We start from the raw sequence: 25,587 nt of genomic DNA, 5'->3' as shown, positions 1-25,587 counted from the left end.
GACTGTCTTTTTGAAGAAAAAGGAAGAGGTTTTTTTACAGGATAAGGCCACCTGTTCTGCGACCCGTTTTGCTGGCATGATAACCATGAGAATGAGCTATTCGGATCCCAGGTTGAGACAGGTGTACAAACGGGGAGCAATGTCAGCCACTCCCCTGAACAATGGTCTTGTTTGGCAATGAGCAACCAGTGGTTTCTGAAAAGAGAATGGCTAATGCTGAGACTTGATCCTTTAGGGTGCTTAATGTCAAATGTTACTCTAGCTGAGACTGCAGAGGCCTGGAGTAAAACTAGGAAAACATAACCGTCTCAAATGAGGCACAGAATCCTTGTGCAAGACTGAACTGCAGGAAACTTTTGGAAGCGTAGGATCTGGATGTGAGCTCAGGGGGTTAACACTCATTTGCAGGGAAGGAACGCTTGGGCTGTGTATCCCTAGGTCCAGGTACTCCCAAGTGGTGGGTTGGATCCAAGGAAGACTTCTGAAGGTTGAAAATCCACCTGACATTCTAAAGTGTCTACATCACCCTCTGCCCAGTGACCGCCAAGGTTGGGGGTGGAGTGATCTTTAAGTAAAAGTCATTCAGATATCTGATAATGTGGATTCCTTGATAGCGCATCAGTTTGAGGATTGGGTTAAGCACTTTGAAGACCATGGGGGACATGGATAGGCTAAAGGAAAAATCCACAAACTGGCAGTGCTACTTGCCCACTGCAAACTGCAGGAGCTGCTGATGCCGAGGAAAACTTGGGATATGCAAATACACATTCTTGAGGTCTGTGGATAGTTCAAAACTTTCATTGTTGCAGCAATGAAATGAACAGACTGAGCTGATTCCATATCTAACCTTTGGACCCACAAGAACTTGAAACCATAAGTAATAGCCCTGAAATCATTGCTCAGAGGCAACTGACACAACCACTTCTAAATAGTGAATCTGCTGTAAAGCCATCTGTAGGGCCTGCAATCTTGCAATAGTGCAAGGCTACCAGGAGGAGCTCTAGCTTTTGAAGCACTAAAGAATCTGTCGGGTTCACACAAGAGTTGCGTGCCATGTGCTTGGCTGAGACAATGAGAGTTTGGCAAACTGCCATAATGACCACCAACAGTAACAGTTGCATGGCTGAGCTCGAGAGAACAATAGAAAGTTTACCTGAAAATCTGTTATCCACTGGCTCTTTGAAGAAAAGGGACATCCTCATAATCAATTTCCAGTTGAGACAGCCGGATCCATCACAGGCCATTTACACTTTTGTGGTTGGCCTCTTCTACTGGGTACTGCTGTGCAAACCCCTTGGGAGGTATATACACTTTATCTTGCCTTGACCTATCCTAGTGTAGCACATCCTGTACTGGCTTGTGAACCAGAAAGGATCTATTATGATGGGTATCCCAAGTTCATGGCATGGCACGGGTCTTCCGGGGTTGATGCTGCACATCTCGGAATCCCAGAAGATTGTCGCCATCACTTTGCCTGCTGATGCAACACGTCGAGCCGCCTTTTTCCACTTTCTCTATTTTCAGCTCGACTACCGGAGGGTGCCAACTGTTTGCAAGGAGTGCACAAAAACCATATAGCACTCATGCAACATTTTCAGTGCTGTACACCTGGAAGATTGAGTGCAATGATAAAGTTTTATATCTCTTTGGTCATTCCCTCCCTGTCGGCCTGTGAACTTTTGGGAATCCCCTTTTTAGGTTTCTTCGTTTTGGGAAGAGAACCAATACAGGTGACTTTAGGTCAAGCAAGAGGCAATGGTCTTACCTTCAAACAGGAGTGTACTTTGTCCACCAAAACTTGATGGTTTCCAACCATCCATCCTCCCAGGAGAAGTCCCGGGACCCAGAGGCTTTGTTGTCCGCTTTTTCCTCCCTTTTTTTTTCTCCCCTTCCATATTTTTCATCTGGGAGCAAAGTTTTTGAGATGGACAAGTTGAACTTAGCAGGGGACGCTGATGGGCAGAACGTACACCTCGTATGCCCTACAGTCTTGATTAGAGCAGCAACTATCCCCATTAAGTCTGCCATAGATGCAACAAATTCCTCCAGTTTAAAAAAAAAACAAAAAAAAAAAAAAAACAAAAGGTGGAATGTGGAGTACCCAACAAGATAAAGGGGATTCCAAGGTGTGGAGACCCAGGTGCAGAGTTTTGCAAGGGACTCTGAATAACATTATAATGACCCTGTGCACAGTACATGATGGCCTTCCTCTTGTCCCATTTCTCCTCTGTTTGATGTCTGCCATTAAGGTGAGTGGGTTTTCACATCCCCGAACAGTGCAGAGACTGTTGCTTGTGGAGTAGAAGGTGTGCAGTCCACTGACTGAAGGCTGCTGGATAACCTGGTGATTTCTATATGGAGGCCTAGGCTAGTCTGAATCAGTGAAGCTGCTGGAGCTGTAGTGTGCTGGTCTGCAGTAGAGCAATGTGCTCTAGATGGTGCCTGGAGCCAGGACTTGGGCCAAAAATCTCCTTGCTATGCGAAAAGTGGTGCGTGCTAGACCATGGTTGTGACAAACGTTTTAAAAGTGTTGTAGCAGTGCAACACACCTGCCTCTGGCTTATGGTGCAAGAGCACAGATCTACCTTTGTGTATTATACCAATTATCATCCAGACCTCAGCCTTTTCCTGCATTCCTAAACACTAAAAAAATAAAAATGGATTGACCTTTTACATAGGATACAACAATGAATTTGATCCAGACAAAAACTTTTAGGCTGGTGCACTCTTTGCTTTCTTGTTCATTGAGGGGGACAGGAGTTTTTAGACTGATTTTTATACTGCTGCCTACAGGAGAAATGGACTCGGGAAACAAAAAAGCCATTGGCCAGTTTGGGATAACTTCGACCACAACCATCATGTCTCCGTTTTTCGCTTGTTTCCTCAGGAGAGTGGATGTGTTTTTTTTTCAGCTAGGAAGGCAACTTCCATTAAAGTTCATCACTAGATGTGGAAGGGATATTTCACTTAATGCGAGTCCTGGTGCTTTCACTCTAGGAGTTTTTCCTTGGGAAAACCCCTCTCCTTCCTGATGCTAAGTCTACACCAGAGTATTTATTATATTGCAGCTTACCAATTCTTAGATGTGGTGGGCCCTTTGAGACAGGAAGTGAAGGGAAATCTCCCTAATGGGACACAGATGACAAAAAACTGACAGGGGTTATAACCCACCCTTACTCCAAAATGAAAAAAATGCCTTTAGTTACTCTATAAAGTGGTCGTAAACCTCTGCTGTAAAAAATTAACAAAGCATAACCTTCTATAGTGTGTACATGCCTGAATCCAAAGCACTTACTGTGATTTCTGTCTGTTGCCTGCCTGCTCTGCTATCTACACTAGTAATTTCTGACAGCTTATGCCTTCTTCAGGAGATGGGGGAGGAGGGGAGCTCCAGCACACAGCCTGCGATTGAAAGCCTTAGCTGTGCATGTTTCCCTATGAATTTGTGTGGAAGGGGGTGTGTGTCCATTTCTTCTACTGAAGTAACAGGTTACAGTCAGCACCCTGCTATGTTCTGTGCAGTGTGTGATGTCCGATCCCTGTGTAACTGCTAAAGTTCAGAGATGCTGTGTAAAATGTGTGCTTTTGAAGGCTCTGGAGAAGAGGTGGCTGCAGAAAAAACAGATGGAACAAATGTTGGATTTGTTTTTTGTCTGTGAATCAAATAAGGCTAGTCACTTCAGTTGGTATATGTAAGTGTAACAACCACTTGACTGCAATTCCATGTATGACCAACAGAGAGCCTTTTAGCATCTCGTTTGTTACAATAAAGTCTATTCATTAACCACTTGCCCTCCAGAGGATTTACCCACCTTCCTAACCGGGCCATTTTTTGCAATACATCACTGTGTTACTTTAACTGACAATTGCGCGGCCATGCAGCGCTGTACGTAAATTAAATTTATGTCCTTTTTTTCCCACAAATAGAGCTTTCTTTTGGTGGTATTTGATCACCTGTGCATTTTTTTTATTTCTTGCACTATAAACGGAAAAAGACTGACACGTTTGGAAAAAAAAACAACCCAATATTTTTTACTTTTTGCTATGAAACATATCCAGTAAAAAAAAGTTAAAGAAATCAAATTTATTCCTAAATTTAGGCCAAAATGTATTCTGCTACATGTCTTTGCTTAAAAAAAAAAAAAAAAAAATCCTAATACATGCAAATCAATTGGTTTACATGAAAGTTATAGTGTCTACAAATGGCAGTATATATACTGGAATTTTCTTTTTTTTTATAAAAATCGACTTATAGCGGGACTGCAGCAGGCATTCTGACAGTGGGTGGGAACAACTTCTGACATCCCAATGACAGTAATACAGTGATCAGTGCTAATAAAAAGCCCTGACACTGTACTAATAACACTGGGCAGGAAGGGGATAACATCTGGGGTAATCAAAGGGTGTTTTACTAGGAAAACATGCTGCTTTGTATCTCTGCTGCGTAGAGAAATACAAACAGCATGTCCTTGCTGGCAGGAGAGAGACCTGTGTTGTTACACACAGGTCTGTCCCCTGTCAGCTTTCCCCGACAATCGCCAGCGGGGAATTTTCCAGCCAGGACCCAGTGATTGACATCCCTAGGCACCCCCTACCCGGAAATGCAAATTACGTGTGTGTGTATATATATATATATATATATATATATATATATATATATATATATATATATATATATATATATATATACATACAGTTGTGTTCAAAATAATAGCAGTGTGTTGAAAAAAGTGAATAAAGCTCAAAATCCTTCTAATAGCTTTTATTTCCATACACACAAATGCATTGGGAACACTACACATTCTATTGCAAATCAAAACATGAAGAAGAATATATCAAATTTGTGTTGTTCCTCTAAAACAAATTGAAGAAAAGTGAATATTAGACTGTTCAAAAAAATAGCAGTGTTTGTATTCTTCTTTATAAACTCAAACATTCACTATATAAACTGAAAAATGTTTGAAGATTTTGCTTTCCTTTGAATCACTTAATTAATATTTAGTTGTATAAGCACTGTTTGTGAGAACTGCTGTACATCTGTGTTGCATGGAGTCAACCAACTTCTGGCACCTGTGAACAGGTATTTCAGCCCAGGATGATTGGACTACATTCCACAGTTCTTCTCTATTTCTTGGTTTTGCCTCAGAAACTGCATTTTTGATGTCACCCCACAAGTTTTCTATTGGATTAAGATCCGGGGATTGAGCTGGCCACTCCATAACATCAATCTTGTTGGTCTAAAACCAAGATGTTGCACGTTTACTGGTGTGTTTGGGGTCGTTGTCTTGTTGGAACACCCATTTCAAGGGCATTTCCTCTTCAGCATAAGGCAGCATGACCTCTTCAAGTATTCTGATGTATTCAAACTGATCCACGATCCCTGGTATGCGATAAATAGGCCCAACACCGTAGTATGAGAAACATCCCCATATCAGGATGCTTGCGCAGCCATGCTTCACTGTCTTCACAGTATACTGTGGCTTGAATTCAGTGTTTGGGGGTCATCTGACAAACTGTCTCCAGGCACTAGACCCAAAAAGAACAATCTTACTTTCATCAGTCCACAAAATGTTGCGCCATTTCTCTTTAGGCCAGTCAATGTGCTCTTTGGCAAATTGTAACCTCTTCAGCACATGTGTTTTTTTTTCCAGCAGTGGGACTTTGCGGGGGCTTCTTGCAGATAGCTTGGCTTCACATAGGTGTCTTCTAGTTGTAACAGTACTCACAGGTAACTTTAGACCTTCTTTGATCGTCCTGGAGCTGATTGTTGGCTGAGTCCTTGCCATTTTGGCTATTCTATCCATTTGAATGGTAGTTTTTCGCTTTCTTCCACGTCTTTCAGGTTTTGGTTGCCATTTTAAAGCATTTGCGATCATTTTAGCTGAGCAGCCTATCATTTTCTGCACTTCTTTATATGTTTTCCCCTCTCCAATCAACGTTTTAATCAAGGTACGCTGTTCTTCTGAACAATGTCTGGAACGACCCATTTTCCTCAAAATTTCAGAGAGAAATGCACTGTAACCAGAATGTACAACATTTGCTGCCTTCCTTCCTTAAATTAGGGCAATAATTGCCACCTGTTTTTCAAAGAATGAATGACCTCACTAATAGAACTCCACACTGCTATTATTTTGAACATGCCCCTTTCGATTAGTGATTCAATTACACAGAATCAGCAGCATGCATGTCATGACTGTTGGGTCTGTTGGATTTCTATTACTCTACTACACCTGCTAGTAAATTATTTGCCATGTAGAAATATCATTTCTACCAAAAACAGTGATTGATCAGGTTAGTGATGTCTGACTGCTATTATTTTGAACACAACTGTGTGTGTGTGTGTGTGTGTGTGTGTGTGTGTGTGTGTATATGTGTGTGTGTATATATATATATATATATATACATATATATATATATATATATATAATTCTGCGCAGCCTTGCCACCCTGTAGCAGTAGTTCTACTATAGTGCGGCAGGAAAGCGGTTAATGTTCCACATAAAGGGGTGCAAGAAAAGATTAAAGTTGAATTTCAGGATACACCTAACTATAGTCTTAAAAATGCACCCATTCCCCTTCCTAACAGCTATGCTGAATAACCTCTGTAAGAAAGATGTATATAATTGCCTTTTTTGAGCCTGCTCCAGACTGGTCATGTGATGCAGTTCCCTTGTCATTCAATAGTGTTGACAAGAGAGGAGGGTACACCAACAATGGATTGGCTATGGGTGACGTCTCTGCTCCAGGCTTTACCAGCCATTGTCGGCCTCTCTCCTCTCCTTTCCCCTGCAGCCAGCCATTGGCTGACCTGGGGGACTGTGTGACTAGAGCGGAGCGGGATGAAAATAGGTAAGTATATAAGTCTTCCTTACATAGGTTCATCAGCATAAGGGTTTGTGGCAGGAGAAGAATTTTTAAGACTTGTTAGGTTTAGGCTGGAATTCTGCTTTAAGATTTTAGTACAGCTACATATATTAGTGGTAATGTCATTGGTAAATACATTTGACATGCTGCAGATTTGTATACATCATACCCTTTTAGATTTTGATTTGTTAATGTTTTCTGAATTTCCAGGGTGCAATTCTTACAGGTCCTCCTGGCACAGGGAAAACACTGTTGGCCAAAGCTACAGCTGGTGAAGCCAGTGTCCCATTCATTACAGTCAATGGCTCCGAATTTCTTGAGATGTTTGTTGGTGTAGGCCCAGCACGAGTAAGTCCCTTACATATTCTAATAGTACAGTGCACATTATATGCAAAGAATAATGCTTTCTGCCTCATCCTGCTAATTGGCTAGGGATCAGTATTATCACACTACCCATACATCTGACACAGGCAGTTGCAAATCTAAGGCCCCTTCACACTTGAGCGTTTTGTAGCGCAATGCTCAAAAATGCTCAACAAGCAACAATCTATTGTATTCAATAGCCCTTGTTCAGATCTGAGTGTTTTGTCGCGTGTAGCGGAACACCTGTCACTTCAAAAAGTACGTGAGCTACTTTTCAGGCAGAATTGAGCGCTTTGGATCCCATAGACTTCAATGGGAAGTCTGATAATGCTTGATTTGAATGTTTGTTTTTTTTCAGGCATTTTTAGCCTATATTAACTAATCTCTTCCCCCTAGTGATTTCCATTTGCTAAAAAAAGCCTGAAGCTTTGAATACACATGTAAAACACCTGTAATACTCTTCTAAAAATGCCTATATACACTTTCAAAAGCGCTTATATAAAAACTGAAAATCGCTCTGCTCAGGTGTGAATGCAGTATAAAAAATGGCCACTGCCCCAGTCTATAACTGGCCTTCACTGCAAGGAGCACATGGGAGGGTGACGCATGTCAAACAACAAAAAGGAAAAATTCCCAGATCTAACTTGCTGGCCAGCCTGCAAACAAACCGAATTAACCTGTCTAACAGCATGTGTTAAAAACGGGTTTAGTTAGCACACATTTGCAAATACATGTGTAAGCTACAGAGCCTCGTCACGGTACCCCAGTATTCTGTAGTTCCTAACTCTAAAATTTTAAGTGCTCCCATATAGAGGCACATGTATATAATGGATAGACCAAGGACAGGTGGACCTAAGGGAGCCCACCCCTCCCTAAAGATACAGGAGCACACTGGACACCCAGCATGTAGCACAATGGCAGCTAGGCTGTCCAGTGCGCCCCCTCACCAACAATTCAACTACAAAAAATGGCCACACAGCCTATAACTGGCCTTCACAGCAAGGAGCACATGGAAGGGCGATGCATATCAAACAACAAAAAAGAAAAATTCCCAGCTCTAATTTGCCAGCCTTGTCTGATTTCAAAGTACACATCACAATTTGACACATTTTAAGAAGGTTTCTGAAATGTGTTACATTGCCTTATTTCATGTCTTCATGGTTTCATTGGTACATTTAAAATTTTTGTGGCTCTTAATATTTCAGGTAAGGGACTTGTTTAGCATGGCCAGAAAAAATGCTCCCTGCATACTCTTCATAGATGAGATTGATGCTGTTGGTCGGAAGAGAGGGCGAGGGAACTTTGGAGGCCAAAATGAACAAGAAAACACACTGAATCAACTTTTGGTGGAAATGGATGGTAAGTCATTCAACAACATCTAGCTTACCTGATAAAATTTAGGAATCTAAAGAGACTTGCTTTAAAACCGTATTAAACCTAAAACCCAAAAATGCAATGTACTGCAGCTCACTAATCATTGTATGTGGTGTCTGCGTTTTTTTTTGTTTTTCTTATTGATTTTCTCACTTCCACCCATCTACCCCTCCCTCCATCCACTCCTCCCCCCATCCTTCCACTCACCCCCCCTCCCAAATGCCCTCCATTGAAAGCAGCTTTCTGTGGGGGTACTCACCAGAGAGGGGGAGCAAGGAGCGCCAGCGGAGTACCCAATGAAGAGGAGGTTCGGGGCCGCTCTGTGTAATTTTATTGCACAGAAGAGGTAAGTATAAACTTATTTGTTATTTTTTTTAAAAATTACTATCACTTTAATAATTTTTGTTTTTATTACTGCTTTAAATAAAAATGTGCAACTTGGATAGAAAATTGAATAATTCAGTTTTGTCTAAATTGCAGACCAAGGCGAAATCCTGTTATTTACTGCACCCTTATATATGTGAAAGACAACTGATATGTAGAACTGTAATGTACCTTGCATATTCATATTTTTGCTGTGTTTTTTTCTTTAGGTTTTAATACAACAACAAATGTAGTTGTGTTAGCTGGCACAAACAGACCTGATATCTTAGATCCAGCTTTAATGCGACCTGGTCGGTTCGACAGGCAGATATATATTGGTGAGGTTTATGATAGCTAAGTGTGTACATCTATTCTTCACGTTAGGAATCTTACTAACTACTATACTCACTGTATTTCTCAAACATAGGGCCACCAGATATAAAAGGCAGAGCATCTATATTCAAGGTTCACCTGCGGCCTTTGAAGTTGGATATTGCTTTAGATAAAGACGCCCTCTCAAGGAAACTGGCTGCTCTAACTCCAGGGTTCTCTGGTAAGAATGAATAAAATTATATTTTACTAGCATTTAGGTATAACCTGTCTGTTCTGCAGTAACCTATATATATCCTACTTTAAAGGATAAGTTCACCTTTTGGAACATGTTACTTGTTCCACCCATATTTAAAACAGAACATGTAACTTGTTCCCCCTCACAACCCATAACCCCAACCCCCCCCCCCCCCCCCTTGGTGTGACAGCGGACAGGGGAGCTTCTTATTAACACAGCTGCGTCATTTATTCAGTTTTTTGTGAATGAATGAACTACAACTACCATCAGCCACCGCTACTGATGGCTTGGACTTCTAAATTAACTGCAAGAATGCTGATGCTATTGTAGTTTATTCACAAGCCCTGCAGCTTTCAACAGACAGCCCATATGAAGGTACGAGCAGAAAGCTACAGGGCTTGTTTGCAGAAGCATGACCATTGCAACCCTAATCCACTGATCACAGGGGCAATGCTTTCCAGGTTCCTGCAGGAAAAAAATAATAAATTCACATTTTGTTTTTTTTCTTGAAACTTATCCTTTAATGCACCCAGAGCACTTTCCTCCTTACCTGCACTTAGGGGCTGATTTGTATTGGAGGAGGGATATGGCTATCATAGAATGTAGGCTGCAATATTGAGCCTGCAGTACTTCATATGTTTGCATATTACAGCCGAGAGAATTCTGTGATTGGAGGAGATACAGCTTGTGACCAGGCTGTCTTCCTGGTTGTATAACTATAAAATAGATATGATATCAATATTATAAATTGACAAATCAATCCATCAAATGGCCTACTACATCGCGTCACACTGACGTGAAAACCATCAAATTTCAAATCAGAAATTCTAATTGGAGCCGCTATTTTAAACAAATTTTGAACAGTGTGTGAATGAATGGAAATACCATAAACAGCGCTCTCAACCCTCAAATGAGATCAAAATAAAAATAAAATTAAATCAAAATAACAAATATATATAAATAAATTTTATATATATATATATATATATATATATATATATATATATATATATATATAAACACCTATAAGAAAAAAACTACCACCAAATAAAGTTCCAAAATGTTGTGCCAAAAAAATTAGTGACAAAGAAATAGTGAAATAACAAGATAATCAAAGTCCATATGTCTTCCTGGTTGCTTTAATTGTTTTCCATTTTTGCTGCACTTACTGTGCTTATTGCAAAGTTATATATTTGTCTGGTTATTATTATACAGGATTTATATAGCGCCAACAGTTTGCTCAGCGCTTTACAATATAACGGGAAACAATACAGTAACAATACAGTTCAATACAAGAGGGATTTGAGGGCCCTGCTCCTTGGAGTTTACAATCTAGGAGACTAAATCATAATACCTTTTAGTACACAAGTATGGGTATTCCTAAGAAAATCTAAAATATTACTGAATACCATGTACAGGGTTTAGCCATTACAAACTAGTTTTATATTGCTGAACCTTACTAGAACTAAAATGTGTTAAATTGTTCCTTTTCTCAATATGCAGGTGCAGATATAGCAAATGTGTGTAATGAAGCTGCCCTTATAGCTGCCAGACACCTTTCAGATGCTATAAACCAGAAACATTTTGAACAAGCTATTGAAAGAGTAATAGGAGGTAAGCAGCTTTACACTAGGACTTTTCTGAACCTACAGATAAGTAAATTGATTCTGTTTTCTTTTGGAAATTGGTGCAAATGACGATTTACTATCAATCATACTAACTAGATTTACTCAGGTGTCTTAAAGCAGTTATTTCATAACAATGGCTCACATAACTATCTGGCAATTGTCATTTCTATAATGAGAGGTCACCATATGCAGCTTTTATGTTTCTCCAAGGATAAGTTACCATTCATTTAACCAACATATTTTGCTCTCTTGGCCACTGATGGACACAGGAACTCTGAAATATTCAGGGTATACTGCCACCTGCAGGAGAGTTGGACACTGGCAGATAAAAAAAAAAGGTAGACCAGTCCTTGGCAAAATCTCCTTTACTATCCGCATGCCTCAGTTTTTTGTGTCCTTGGAGGATGGACTGTATTTAAGGGAGTATGATGCACTTCAAACAGTGTTTCAACCTTCCACGTGAGTGCTGCAATGCTTCATCACAGATAAAGTTGCTGCTGTTATTCATAACTCAGTATTACATCATTTGCTCAAACATAAGCATTTTATTAGTTGCATAACAACCTTTGCAGCTATCCAGTAAGGTGATTCTCGACCTTGGCTTTTCAGTCACACCACATCCAGTGACCTTCACTTTTCTGCACTGGATAAATGCAGGTCACTGCAAGGGCACAGATAACACAATGGTTTTCAATGTGCCCCCTTCACACAGCACACATGAACACATATATGCAAGGCAATACGCATTACTGCAAAACACGTTTTTAATGCATTTTTGGCCCATTATGATGTGAAAGAACCCTTAGGCATTTCACTGCAATCTGACCCTGCTGGATTGGACATTACATTGACCTGACCCTTGGACACTGGTCTCTGCTTGAACATTTTCCAGACTGATGCTAGTTATGTTGGCTGAAGAATGCTTTCCAGGTCAAGAGCGAAATGCATTACAGTATGCTTTTCCTGTCTCTGTAGACACATTTTTATTAGTTGCTGTGTGCCAAACTTTGTTTTGCTGGGAGAAGCTGCCTGGAAGCTCTTTCTATGGCCATGTTTTTTTTTAAAAGGCTCTGCTTTACACCCATTTCTGTCACTAGTTCTACTCTGTCAAGCCATTGCTAAATGGTCCAAATCCCATTAAACAGGATCTGACTGATGCTGACGTTGACCCACAAATTATTGCATGGATCAGATATTTGTGGCTCTGAAGTTTTGCTGTGATGGGCTGTGAGAAACCTCCCATCTTCTGTCTGACATTAGTCTCTTGTCTGTACATGTGCAGGGATCTGTGGCTGAAGTGCTGCAGAAATCTCTTGCAAGAAGCATTTGCTCAACATTGTCTTTGGGGGACAACATCTTATCTGATCAACTCTGGATGTATTCATCAAGGACACTACCAGGGCAAGAAAACTTACCTTCCTCAGTGGAAACATTCTAAGGAGCATATATGCAAGGATTGCCTAGAAGCATACCTTTCTTTTTACTATGCCCTCAACTAGCCCCCAAGCTTGGCTTTACAACCTATTCAACATAAAAAGTGCAGCGATAACACCTTATTATTAAAACACTGTGTAAATTCATGTAATGCATATAATCATATCAATCAAAAATAATAATAAACAAATCCCACATAAACACAGTGATAGTGCAGAACTTCAGGGAAAACAATTATACCTTTTAAAGTATATGATAACAAAATAAATCATGCCAAAATATTCACATAAAAGTTCAAAGTGCTCATGCATATGCCAGTGGTGGTGAAACAAAGTATAAAGTGACAGTCCAAATACTGAGGATTATTTTCAAAGCATCTTCAAAGTGCTAGCGCGGTGGACACAGACAACATGAGTGCTGCTTCCCACCAAAATGTTTACACAGGATCCTTACCACATACAAGTAACCCCCAGTCACTGTGTGGTCAAATGCATATATGGTGTAGGGCAGCCAGCATGCACAGAGACCCGGACAGGCAGATCACTCAATCTCACGAATATCTAGGAATTGTTCGGTATAGCATATACCACATGCAAGGGTAAAAACAAGGGAAGACACTTTCTATAGTGTAAAACCATACAAGATCCTTTATTTAATGAAAGTAAAAAAAATCCCATTGTGCAAGATGAAAAAATCACAAAAGAAAATAATCAGAATCCCGCCGTGTAAAAAGACATCTGTCACATGCATTATTAGCACCGACCTACATATTTTGTCACGTGATGTCATCAGGCAATATTTTTTGATTGATACAATTGTAAGCATTCAATGCATTTTACACTATGTATTAATAATTAGGGGTTAGCGCTGCACTCTTATTTTGCATAGCTTGTAATATTTGGTATAAGGGTACAGTGCTAGTGGCTTTTCCTTTGCCTTTTGCACCTGAGTGCGGATTATAAAATAAAGTTTTGGCTCTACCACCACCCTGAAAACCTGGCACACTCAAATTTTTCCAAATCCACCAACAGGCCCCTTTCAGCAGAAGGGGGATATCTACTGGTCCCTGCTGCAGAATGTTTGTTTTTACTCTAATCTCTGTTCACTGTTCCCAAGCCCAACGGTGGCATTTGCCCCATCTTGGCTATAATAGAAAGTGACTTTACCTCCATGCCGAAATACTTTCTAGAGATTACGGTCCTAAAATGGCCTTGCTCCCGTGCACCTCCAAATCGCAAAGGCTGGATTCACTTATGATCTCTAGTAATACTTTATTCATAAAAGTGCATACAATTACAAGAAATCTTGGGCATCCATGTGAATAACAAGACACTAATGCATTTCATCTGATCCCTTATTCATAGCTAACTAGTTTTTCCACTCCTTTTTAAACACAGCCATGTGCAAAGGAAATCAGCATCTCAAATCAGCACCTATCCTAATTATAATTATCGGGCTTCTCTATGCAACACAATCATGTTCAAAGGTCCAGGAGCAAACTCTAATGATGATAATCAAACCTATAAATACAAAAGTATATTTCATAATCATGCATGAAAAAGGTACAAACAAAAGCACTAAAGTAATAAATATTTCTCCCAGAAATGCAAAAGGACAAGCAATGTGGCATGGCAAAGAAAAAAGAGAAAATGAAGTAGGGGAAGCTGGAAAAATACAAAGTACTATGTTAGTAAATACCCCTAATCACACCCTTATTTGTATACTAATCTACCATACAAATATCCGGCAAACAAATAATTGACAATATGCATATTCAAAGAAGAGAATATTACCCTTGGAGACTCCAAAGGATACCAAGGACATCCTCATATACCCAAGTGACAGACACCCAGGAACATGTCTGAGAGAAAAAAAGGGAGAGGGAACAAACCATGAAAATGTAATAGAGAAAAAAAAAACACCATACAATAGGTTAAATTCTATTTACCCATAACCTTTATGGTACCCAAGGAAGGAAAGGGAAGTCCACATCTTTGGTTTTTGCGAATGCCTGGAAATCTTGCATAACTGATGCCTGGGTGCAAGAGGTGATGTCTCAGGATAACAGATTAGAGTGTTGTTTCCTTTCGCCCTAACCTCCTATCGCCCAATATAACCTTGTCTTGCCACTTTCCATTGGACTTGCTCTGAACTCTTGATTCAAGGGATCATCACCCTAGTGCCTGCTGCACAATGTTTTACGGTTTTACTCCAACCTGTTCACTGCTCTGTTCCCGAGCCCAAAGGGGGCATTTCCCCATCTTAGACCTCAAGGCTCTGAATGCTTACATTCAAGCCTAAAAATTCTGAATGGAATAAACAGTCATTGCTTCCCTTTTCATCAGGGTGCTGTTCTTCCCTCAATGGGCATAAGATGCTACTTACACATTACTCATCTTTCCAGCATACCAAAGTTTTCTGCGCTTTGTGGTAGGGCTTTTATGCTACCAGTTCATGGCTCACCCATTTGGCCTGTCTTCTGCATCTCAAGTGTTTACCAGTATATTTGCTCCAGTGTCCTCTTAAACACTCAAAGTATCCCAATAGTGTAAAACTTGCATGACATCTTCTAGAGGTCAGCAAGGACTCAGGAGTCCTTGGTCGTTGGTGGAATCTAGTCTCCTGATCAACAGCTTGGAGATTTGGTTTTGCCGATTTGTTTGCAGTGAACCAACCTGTTGACAGGCCCTTTGATCCAGATCCACAGCAATGGTGTACATCAATCATTGTGGAGAAATAAGTTTTGCTGTGGCAAAAAAAAAAGGTAGAGAGAATCCTGTTTTGGGAAAAAATACATGTTCCAACTCTGTCAGCCTTTTAGAAGTCCAGTGTGGTCTAGTTGCACTAGTCACTTTGGGATAAGTACGAGCTGATCTATGCCTTTACTCCTCTGAAGCCTATTCCTCAATTGCTTTGCGGGTTCACAATGGAGGGCATCTCCAGATAGGCCCACTTTCAAGTTGTGACTCACAGGGCTGCCTTAACACACAGGCACCCTTGATAACTGCCCTGGGGGCCCCAGGTGCATGAAGGGGCCCTTGCAGTTTCCCGCCGACAGTTTCCCTCTTTTTGGCTGGCTCTTTTGCATTTCCTACAGGTCCGTTCCTTGCCCGTCTGTCACATCTCCAGCTGTCTTCATCGCTCTCTCCCTTCTCGGCATCCTCCTTTCCATATCAGTCCCTATCCCGTCCTGCTACCTTACATCATTAGTCTTCACACATCCAACCCCCCCTGCCAGCCAGCCCATTTGCTTTTATTATACCGTGGCTATTCCTTACCAGCCAACAGTATTCCTCATGCCCATCCCTGACTATCCCTCTACAGCCCCTTGACCTCCAACTATTTGCCTCCCTCCCCTCATGCCATCACAATCCTCCCCTTTTTTTTTTAATCCCTATACAGACCAGGATTCCCCAGTTCTTGTTTCCCAGTCCCCCATCTTCTTCCCTTGGCCCATCTCCTTACCGCCCCTCCCCCCCGTACTGTTGTCGTGCTCCCTTTAGTGAGCCCTCCTAACCACTGTACTGTACCCTCCTGACTCCCCCTCTACTGTACCCTCCTCCTACCCCCCCGTATTCTGCCCTTCTTGCCCCACTGACCCCTGTCTTCTGCCCCTCTTGCCCCACCGAGCCCCATACTGTGCACTTCTGATGCCCTGTCCTTTCCTTTTTCTGACTTTTTATATTGTTTGAATATTTGTGTTGATTAGCTTTTGAATTTAGGGCAGAAGCCCATGTGAATTACTTTACCAAGGGGCCCATGATGCTATTAAGATGTCCCTGATGACTCCACTATGGCTGTGAGCTCTGCTTTGGCATTCTGCACCAGGCCTTTTCTAATGTAGCTTCAGTCATAAGGTATTTCAGCTGCAGCCAGTCCCTTGTTCTTGTTTTTTGATGGGTCTTTTGGCGGTTTGGGCTGTTTTTCCACTTTTCAGTTGGACGGTTTATGGATGCTCCAAGGGTTTCAGAATTTTACGCCCCTTAATGGGTAAGAGAGAAAATTAGGATTTTTACACAGGAGCGGATATATTCAGGGTGAACTACATCTTTTTTTTTTTTTTTCCTTTTTTTTTTATTTGTTTAGTTGTACAGTTGTAGGCGGCAGTATAACCTAAAGGTTCCAGGATTCTTTTGTGTCTCAGTGTACTCCGAGAAAGGAATTTTATTTTTTCTTACATGCGGACTGACAGGTAAGATACTGTAATGCAGACATAGTATTTCCCATCTGATCATATTTTTTTTTTTTTTTTTTTCCCCAAAAGTAAAATATGAGGGTGGATTGAAAAGTTCTTAGCCTCATCACCAAAGGGCAGAACAATCCACATAATTTTTAATAAGGGAAATCAGTAAAGCGTCTATTGTTTGTGTGCTTGATTTCATTTTGATACATGCCTTATTTACACCTCTGCAGGGAATTAAAGCAAAGTTCCACCTGGAAAAAAAAAAAGTCAGCAGCTACAAAAACTGTAGCTGCTGACTTTTAAAATACAGCCAATTACCTGTCCCTCAGTCCAGCGGTGTCCTCACAGCCGCTGGTTTCACCGGCCGTGTTCTCTCCCTGGCATCTTCAGTATGGGCACCCGGCTGTGACAATTTGCGGCTTCACAGCCGGGGGCCCACTGCACATGCACGAGAAACGCTGCGCTTTGTGAATGGCTCTGTAGTCTTCTGAGACCTGTCACATGTCCCAGAAGACTATGGGGGGGTAGGGTGGAGGACAACTTAGGCTTCCGATCGCCTAGGCGATCGCAGCGGACGTGGGACCTGGTACCTGTCAAATTCAGGTACCTGTCACATGTCCCAGAAGACTATGGGGAGGTAGGGGGGAAGACAACTTAGGCTTCCGATCGCCTAGACGATTGCAGTGGACGTGGGACCTGGTACCTGTCAAATTCGGGTACCCGCTGCCGAAAGGTGCCAATCCTTACTGGGGAGCGGGGGACAAAGGCTTAAAGCAGAGCTTCCCCTTTTGGGTGGAGATCCGCTTTAAACACAGTCTACATACCACGTTTTTGAAAAATGGCTTTTGACTGCCAATCAATGACGTGTGCGTTTCCAGGCATCATCTGACTTGCTAGACCCATAACATCAAATCTGTCCATGAAGTTTGCTGGATCGCCTTGAAAACAGACTAGCAAGTCAGATGATGTCTGGAAACACATACGTTCTTGGTCAGCAGTCAAAATCCATTTTTCAAAAAAGTGGCGCGAGCAACCAAGCACACATACAATGTACACTTTACGAATTTTTTTTTCCTTTCCAAAATTATGTGGATTGTCCTGCACTCTGGTGATGTGGCTAAGAAATTTTCAATCCACCCTTGTATGTAGAGATGATAAAATGATTTGTATTTTTGCCCTCTAAGATGTAAATCCCGAGGGGCATACATTGTTTGTTCTTTACCAGGCAGGCTCTATAGAGTTTATGGCACATTTAGCCTGCAATGGCTGATGCAAATGTTATAGCCATCCTCTATGGAGTTAATTTTGGCTGTAGTAGTCTTCACGTTGTGTTTTATTTAAATTGATTTTGCTACTGGATGTTTTCTCCAATACAATCAAATGTCTGATGAAGACTGCTTCCCAGCCTGCACAGTGCTCTCCAGTACTTAAATTTAATCGTACAGATGTGCTGGGTGCTGCTATAGAAAGTAAAGGATGCAACCTGTTCATGTGCTCAAGATGGTCATTACCTCTTTGAGGCTGGATCGTGTTGAAGTGTACAAGCCATGGAAAAGTGAAAAACACTGTTCAGCTCTAAGCAAATGAGCAATAAAAATATCTGTTATCTTTCTAACTGAGATGCAGTGACTTTTGGTGGGAAAATGTGATTAGTTCATAATTACACACTGTGAAAGGAAGCCTTTGGTGAGAGATTAGTAGTTTGTTGCTGCTGACCCTCTAATAAATGCTACTTTGTTTTAGATGCTTTGGTACTTTGAGTCAGTGAGCTAGAAGTATGGAAATTGGACTTCACTTTAATTTTAGTTGCTTGTTGCAAGAGTCAAGGTAATAAAGCCAGAGTTAGAGAGGCAACTAGCATATTCAGAAGGTCAGCAACAAAGGCCTACTATTTATCTCAGTACAGGTTTCCTGTAATTATAATGTTGATGTGCAGGTTTGGAAAAAAAGACTCAGGTTCTCCAGCCGGAAGAAAAGAAGACTGTGGCTTATCACGAGGCTGGGCATGCTGTAGCAGGGTGGTTTCTGGAACATGCAGATCCTCTTTTAAAGGTAAACCACACTTCCTGACTGAGCTGTATCTTCTGATATACACAGGTTACTGCACTTCACACTGGGGCACTTTTGCTTCGTTAAAATACATGTTTCAGGTGCGACAAAAGCGCAGGAAAAATTGTCCCTTTTTAATTCCTTTGTAACTGTTCATATCATTATGCCATGGGTGTGCTGCAGTTTAAAAAGTGCTGAATGCTGCATCCTTGGTGCCTTGTTTCAAAAAATCAACAAAATCGCACTTTCCATTGTAGTCAATGACAACGCACAGAGGTAAGTTTTTGGTGTTTTGAGACACGTCAATTTTTTGTCAGGTGACCAGGGATTAAAACGCATTTGACATGCTTATGAGTTGTGTTTAAATTAAAAAGCATTAAAACGTGATATGCAATTTTGAGCACACCAGTGTGAACGGGTCCTTTATATTTTAAACCCGTTGATTAAACTTTATTTTCTGAAGTACATAATTTACTGAACTAAGTATGGCTGAACACAGGCTAATCTTTCATTCATCTTCAAAAAGATCTAGAATCTTCCTTTCTACACTTTGCAACAGGAAGTTTAAAAGGAGGAACAACTCTTATTTCAACATTATTGCAGTTTTTCCTCACATGCTTCTCCTAGCAGTATTTTTTTCATTTATAAGAAAGGCGAACCACTGGTGGTACTCTCAGGCAGTGATAATTATTTCCAGCATCTGAAATTTCTAAAAAAAAAGAACACAATAACCACGCACGTGTCACCTGAGTCTGCTTGGTGTGTTGCTGGATTAAGAGTAGGGAGTTCTGGCACTACATGGCAAACAAGTCTTCTCATCCCTCATTCTTGATGAGATCTATTAAAGGATTCCTAAAACACAAGATTCAGCACTGAAAAAACAGTAACTAAATATAATCTATAGAAAATGCACAAATAAAGTGATAGCATTCAAGTGCTGTAATCAGTCCATGTGTGTAACCAAAGACCAAGAAAAAATAGTAGTCTTCCCCTGGGACTCTGTATGGCAAAGACTACAGTAGTATACAAAAGTATAAAATGGTAATGTGTATTAACAAAAATTGTTAAAATAAAAACGAACCAATGGGTTCCATAGAGTGAATTCCAATACAGTGGTTCATGTTCTACATACAAAACATACACAAAATACAAGTAACCTGACAGTCTGTGATACATCAACCAATGGGTTGCTTATTCCCTGAAGAAGGAAACATGAGTTCCGAAAAGCGTTGGATTTGTCTGGACAACATCACTGTATGTATTCTTTTGAGCGGTTAGCATTTTTGCTAGTTCATACAATTGAGTACTGACGTGATACTTTTTTTATTTGCACTAACATATAATTTTGAGCATAAGCTTTCGGGGTATGTCCCCATCTTCAAGGACCAGGCAGTACTACTACACAAAGTTTTAGCAGAATGTTAGAAGAGATGTTGAAAGTGGGAGGGAAAAAAAAAAACCCTAGAAAGAAACACACACAAACAAATGTACATAGCAATGGTTATAAGACTAGGATTAGAAAAGTACAGGCTTGAAAAAAGGAGCGCATTTCCGCCTTCCACGGCCAGCGCATGCTCTGAAACGCGTCGCAGTGCACCCTGGGATCTGACGTCATCACGGCCACGCCGCCGCTGCATTCCAGCGTGCGTTCCATCCGGCTCTGAGGGAGGACGTGCACGCCGGCCTCACCGCTGTTCCCCTCCTGCCACCACGCTGTTCCAGCCGAGAGCTGTCCTCCCCACATCGCAGTAAGATGACGGCTTTCACCCGGGTTACCACCCCACTGTTAACTATTGTTAACCACGGTTTTTAAGCTTGTGATTACTTCACACATGTGAGTGTTTCTACATTTAGACTTGAATAAAAAACTTATTGCACTTAGAGGCACTTCTCTCCTTTTCTCATCTACAGAGGTTGCTACAGCTTATTTGGAAGCCTTGCCCTTAGTGCCACACAGAATCCTACGCTCTTCATACAGTAGCCACTAATACCACGATCACCCCATACTACTATTTCCCAGGACTTTGCAGTGTTTGCGCTGTTACAACCCTCCTCATTTTTTTTATAAGACTAGGATTAGACTAGAGATAAGACATCGCAAAAGCAAAGACTGGGGGGGGGACACTCACAGAGGTGGTCGTAAAACTGTTGGATAATGAGTGAGGAATCCCATGTCCAAATTAAGGCCGTTATCTCTTGTGTCAAATAGAATTATCATTCTTACTTCAAAAGTCTTCCTTTCCTGAATAGTTTTGAAATTTCCTTTAAGAACTAAGATATTGAGGTCTTCCATAGTGTGGTCTAGTTGTGCGAATGGTGTCCCACAGGTGTGCAAAGGTCATCTTCTTTATGTTACTTGATAGTATGTCTGTGCAAATTCATCCTTGTTTGCAACTTCTGTCCTGTTTCGCCAATATAAGATCCTTTGCTACATTTTCTGCACTGGATAAGGTACACAAGATTACTAGAAGTGCAGCTGTATGATCCGGCGATATTGAAGATCCAATATTGAAGATTTGGTTGCACAGTTTGCAGCGTTTCTTATTGCAGGGCTTGCTTCCATTATTTGTGACATCATAATCAGAAGGAAGTTTCCTACTGATTAGTTTATTGCTAGTTCATGTATCACAGACTGTCAGGTTACTTGTATTTTGTGTATGTTTTGTATGTATACCATGAACCATTGTATTGGAATTCACTCTATAGAACCCATTGGTTCGTTTTTATTTTCACAATCTTTGGTAATAAACATATACTTTATACTTTTGTATAGTACTGTAGTTTTTGTCATGCAGAGTCCCAGGGGAATACTACTATTTTTTTCTTGGTCTTTATATATTGCGATGTTGGCAACAACAGTCTAAACGGGGAACATTTTACCTTTTTTTTTTTTTTTTTTTTTTTTCTTTTAATTTTTGTATGTAACCAAAAAGTCCTTATCAAGAAATGGTGCTCTTTTCTACTCCAAAACACATCAGCTCTGGTGCAACATCTGTGATTCATCCACACATTGTCTTCCACTGTGTCTTCAAACACCTTTACACTGCACAAACCAGAAGGAATTCATCTCTTATGTTACCAAGTGAGTCAAAATATGCCAATGAGCCCAAGGTATGGATATAACCAATATCACCAACCAATATTCAATATTCTTTATCCAGCTTCAGTAGCTCATATTGCAACTGAGATTTACATGGTAGGTACAGAGAGAAAATAAGAGAAGCCTGTTATTTTGAAATTTTGTTAAAGTAAAAGCCAGTGCACTTACATTTAGGGTTACAGTTAACGTTTGTCAACCAGAAAGTGGTATACCTGGCATGTGCTCCAAGTAGCGGATGTGATGTCACCCGGAAGTCCCGCCAACACCTTTTGTCATCAACTTGCAACATCTTCAGAAGAAGATATGCTTCTCTCCCTTTGTCTTACCTGCCATGTAATTCTGAGCTGCAATATGAGCTACTGATGATATCTACTGGAGATATTGGTAATATCCATGCCTTGGGCTCATTAGTGCATTTTAACACAAAGGGTCAATTCCTTATGGTGAGTACAGTGTGAAGGTGTTAGAAGGCACTTAAGTGGAAGACACTGTGGATGAATCGCAGATGTTGCATCAGAATTGATGTGTTTTGGAGTGGCACAGGGCACAATCACTTAAAAATGACTTTTTGATTACACAGATGTTGGACTGTTTCCAGCACTTGAACACTATCATTGTTATTTATGTGTTTCTTTATATAGTTTATATTTAGTTACTATTTTTCAGCGCTGTACCCTGTGTTTTGTGGTTCCTTTATTATATTCTTTCGGGGTGTCTAGGCACCTTGTGACAGCAGCTGACAACAGGATTGTTCTACATTTATTGAAAATAGCGCAGATGTATTTGGGAGTATTTTATTATTGAGACATCTGCCCGTGTATGGCTAGGCTTAGTGGGGAGAATAGCACAAATAAGAACACAACATTCTGTTAACACACATCTCGTTTTTGTTAACATAAATGATTGTGTTTGACAAGTGAACTAGTAATTTAAACACACACAGAATCATACTTGTGTCCATAAAATTGTGTTTTTCATGATGGCAGTTTTTAGTTTTGTAATTTGAATTTATATATTTTTTAATAATTTCTTGGAGTGGACTTGTGCCCAGAAATGGTGGTTTGTCTTCTAGGTTTCTATTATACCACGAGGAAGGGGATTAGGCTATGCACAGTATTTGCCTAAAGAGCAGTATCTATATACAAAGGAGCAGCTGCTAGATAGAATGTGCATGACACTTGGTGGCCGAGTCTCTGAGGAGATATTTTTTGGAAGGATTACAACTGGAGCACAAGACGATCTGAAAAAAGTGACTCAGAGTGCCTATGCACAGGTATGTCTTCTCTGTACTTCATATGTAAAATTCAGTGCCAGTATCGTGTCTACTGGGCATGCCGTGGACCTTTTGATGCTGTATAACTAGGAAAGATAAATGAACAGTGTTCAAATGGACCACCTTAATCACTCCTGGAGTGTTTTCATTGTTGGACTGGCGTTTCCTGCCAAACTTTTAACAACCAAACCTTTTGCATTACCTATGTCCTTGACTACAGACCCGCCATCTGTTTTCAACTTTGTCAAGTGTGCATCTGTTTAGAGTCTTCTATCTTGAAATGCAAAAAGCAAACCCATCTGGTAATAGAATTCAGTCATGTTTATAATGTTTTTTTGCAAAGGTTGTCCAATTTGGAATGAGTGACAAAGTTGGCCAAGTTTCATTTGATCTTCCTCGAGAAGGGGAAATGGTGTTGGAGAAGCCATACAGCGAGGCAACTGCAAGACTGATTGATGATGAAGTCCGTAAACTTATCAACTTTGCTTATGAGAGAACGGTGACGCTCCTTACACACAAGAAAGTGGATATTGAAAAGGTATGCAACTTACCAGGACGTTGCTTTTTTTTCCATTTCTTTTAGTTCCCTTTCACGTGGATGATTTGATCTGGTGTGTCTGTCAGATTTTCAGGTGGACCCGATTGGAAGTTCCATGCATTCCTATGGACAGGCAGGTGTAAACGGACTTCTGTCCATTTACATCCACCTACCTCCAGGTCCAATCTAGTCCACAAAAAAATTGGAAGGGGATCAGAATAGAATCTGCCCCCATGTGAAAAGAGGTTTATACCATCTGGCAGAATGTGAGTGGTGAAAATTGAGCACTATCTCATGATGTCTGAGACAAAAAATATTCATCTTGCCCTTTAAAAAGCAGCATGGATATGACATGCTTAAATAACTAGCGTTTAACCTTTTGACAGCCAAGGATTTGCCCTACACAACTGCAATCAGAGGTGAAAACAAATTCATGGCCTTACTGGCATCTGTGAACTTGTTCACAGATGCTGGAAACAAGGAGACTAGAGTAGCAATAAAGACCTTTTTTCCTATATGAGGTGAGATATCTAGGCAAGAAACACCCACAGTAGGTGATGTATTCCATGTTTAGAAGTAACACATGGTGTGTTATCAAGATTACCTTTCATTCATTTTGTTTTACCTGTGATTAGGGAATTATTGGCTATTATTTTCACATAGTCCTATACAGCTGGTGCTCATATGTGGTGATCCTAGTGACATCTATTCATGTTTGTCCCTATTTTATAAGGTTTTTAATGACCATGATCTGTCCTAAATTTTCAGATTGCTGTCCGACTCTTAGAAAAGGAGGTGCTGGATAAAAGTGATATGGTTGAACTTCTGGGACAAAGACCATTTGCAGAAAAATCTACATATGAGGAATTTGTTGAAGGTACTGGTAGCTTGGAGGAGGACACAACACTTCCTGAGGGTCTGAAGGACTGGAACAGAGATCGAGAAAAGGATAAAGAAGAACTAAATGATGAACAGACTGCCCGACACACCAGTGCAGGAATGCCATTTTGAGTGGTTTTATGACACATTGAAAAGTGTAAATGCTGGTTTTATTTTAAAGACATGTAACTGGAGTTTTTTTCACCAAAAATAAGAGCATACCAGGATGTTTCCACACTCCCAATAAAGGTCCTGAAAAAAGAGATGAGTATGTGATGACCTTACCTTTCCACTATTACAAGGTAATAATTTAAAAATAACATGGGCACTGTGTTTATTGTTAAGAAAAATAAATATGAAAGTATTACAAATAGGTGGTTTATTGCTAGAAAAAAATCAGAGCTGTGCTCTATTCAGATTGTTTTATCTGTTGGCTTTCTGTTATTACTGATCTTTCTTGAGATCTGCAGCTGTTAACAAATACCTGTCGTCATAGTAAAATATTCATATTTCTTTAATTCACAAAGAACACAGTAAAGTTATTTAAATTCTAGCTGTTAAAGATTCTCAATATGGTGAAAGGGAAAAAAATCACTTTAATGGGTTGATGTGATTGAAATGATTGAAAATTAGGAGTGTATGTGACTTTCTGCTGCTGTACAAATCTTTCTTGGAATAAAGATAAAACTTAATTTGTCATCATGCTAAGAAAACCACACATGGATTTTTTTGTGAGAGAAAACCTGATTTGGACCTTAGGCATACAAGGTGCACCCTACAAACATGTCATCACTAAGACCTCATATAAACTTTAACATGGTAATATAATTTCAGAAGACCTTTTTAATCATTTGAAACCTGCAGTTTTCTTTAGATATTACCTGATGATCATGCCATAAAGCTCCTTGTTCAAGCATCTTGTTATAGGGTGACAGTGCTCTGTCCAAGTCTCTTTTGGAAGTGCATTGGAC

General features: G+C 40.4%; 1 protein-coding gene across 1 annotated transcript in view; it reads left to right on the top strand.

Moving 5' to 3' along the window:
- The window catches only part of AFG3L2 (AFG3 like matrix AAA peptidase subunit 2), a 67,144-nt gene extending 41,812 nt beyond the window's left edge, over positions 1-25,332 (top strand). Inside the window, exons 9-17 of the mRNA XM_089671033.1 lie at positions 7,075-7,212; positions 8,433-8,586; positions 9,195-9,302; positions 9,392-9,517; positions 11,036-11,146; positions 18,714-18,829; positions 22,999-23,199; positions 23,543-23,737; positions 24,506-25,332. Coding sequence (XP_089527159.1) covers positions 7,075-7,212; positions 8,433-8,586; positions 9,195-9,302; positions 9,392-9,517; positions 11,036-11,146; positions 18,714-18,829; positions 22,999-23,199; positions 23,543-23,737; positions 24,506-24,748 — 1,392 coding nt within the window. The 3' untranslated portion in view covers positions 24,749-25,332. The remainder of the gene's footprint in view (positions 1-7,074; positions 7,213-8,432; positions 8,587-9,194; positions 9,303-9,391; positions 9,518-11,035; positions 11,147-18,713; positions 18,830-22,998; positions 23,200-23,542; positions 23,738-24,505) is intronic.
- The last annotated feature ends 255 nt before the right edge of the window (positions 25,333-25,587 follow it).

Source organism: Staurois parvus, unplaced genomic scaffold, assembly GCF_062004578.1.
Source record: "Staurois parvus isolate SC_StPar_1 unplaced genomic scaffold, SC_StPar_1.0 ptg000097l, whole genome shotgun sequence".
Taxonomy (NCBI): Eukaryota; Metazoa; Chordata; class Amphibia; order Anura; family Ranidae; genus Staurois; species Staurois parvus.
Note: the sequence above shows the minus strand (reverse complement) of the source record. Positions and strands in the feature narration are given on the sequence as shown.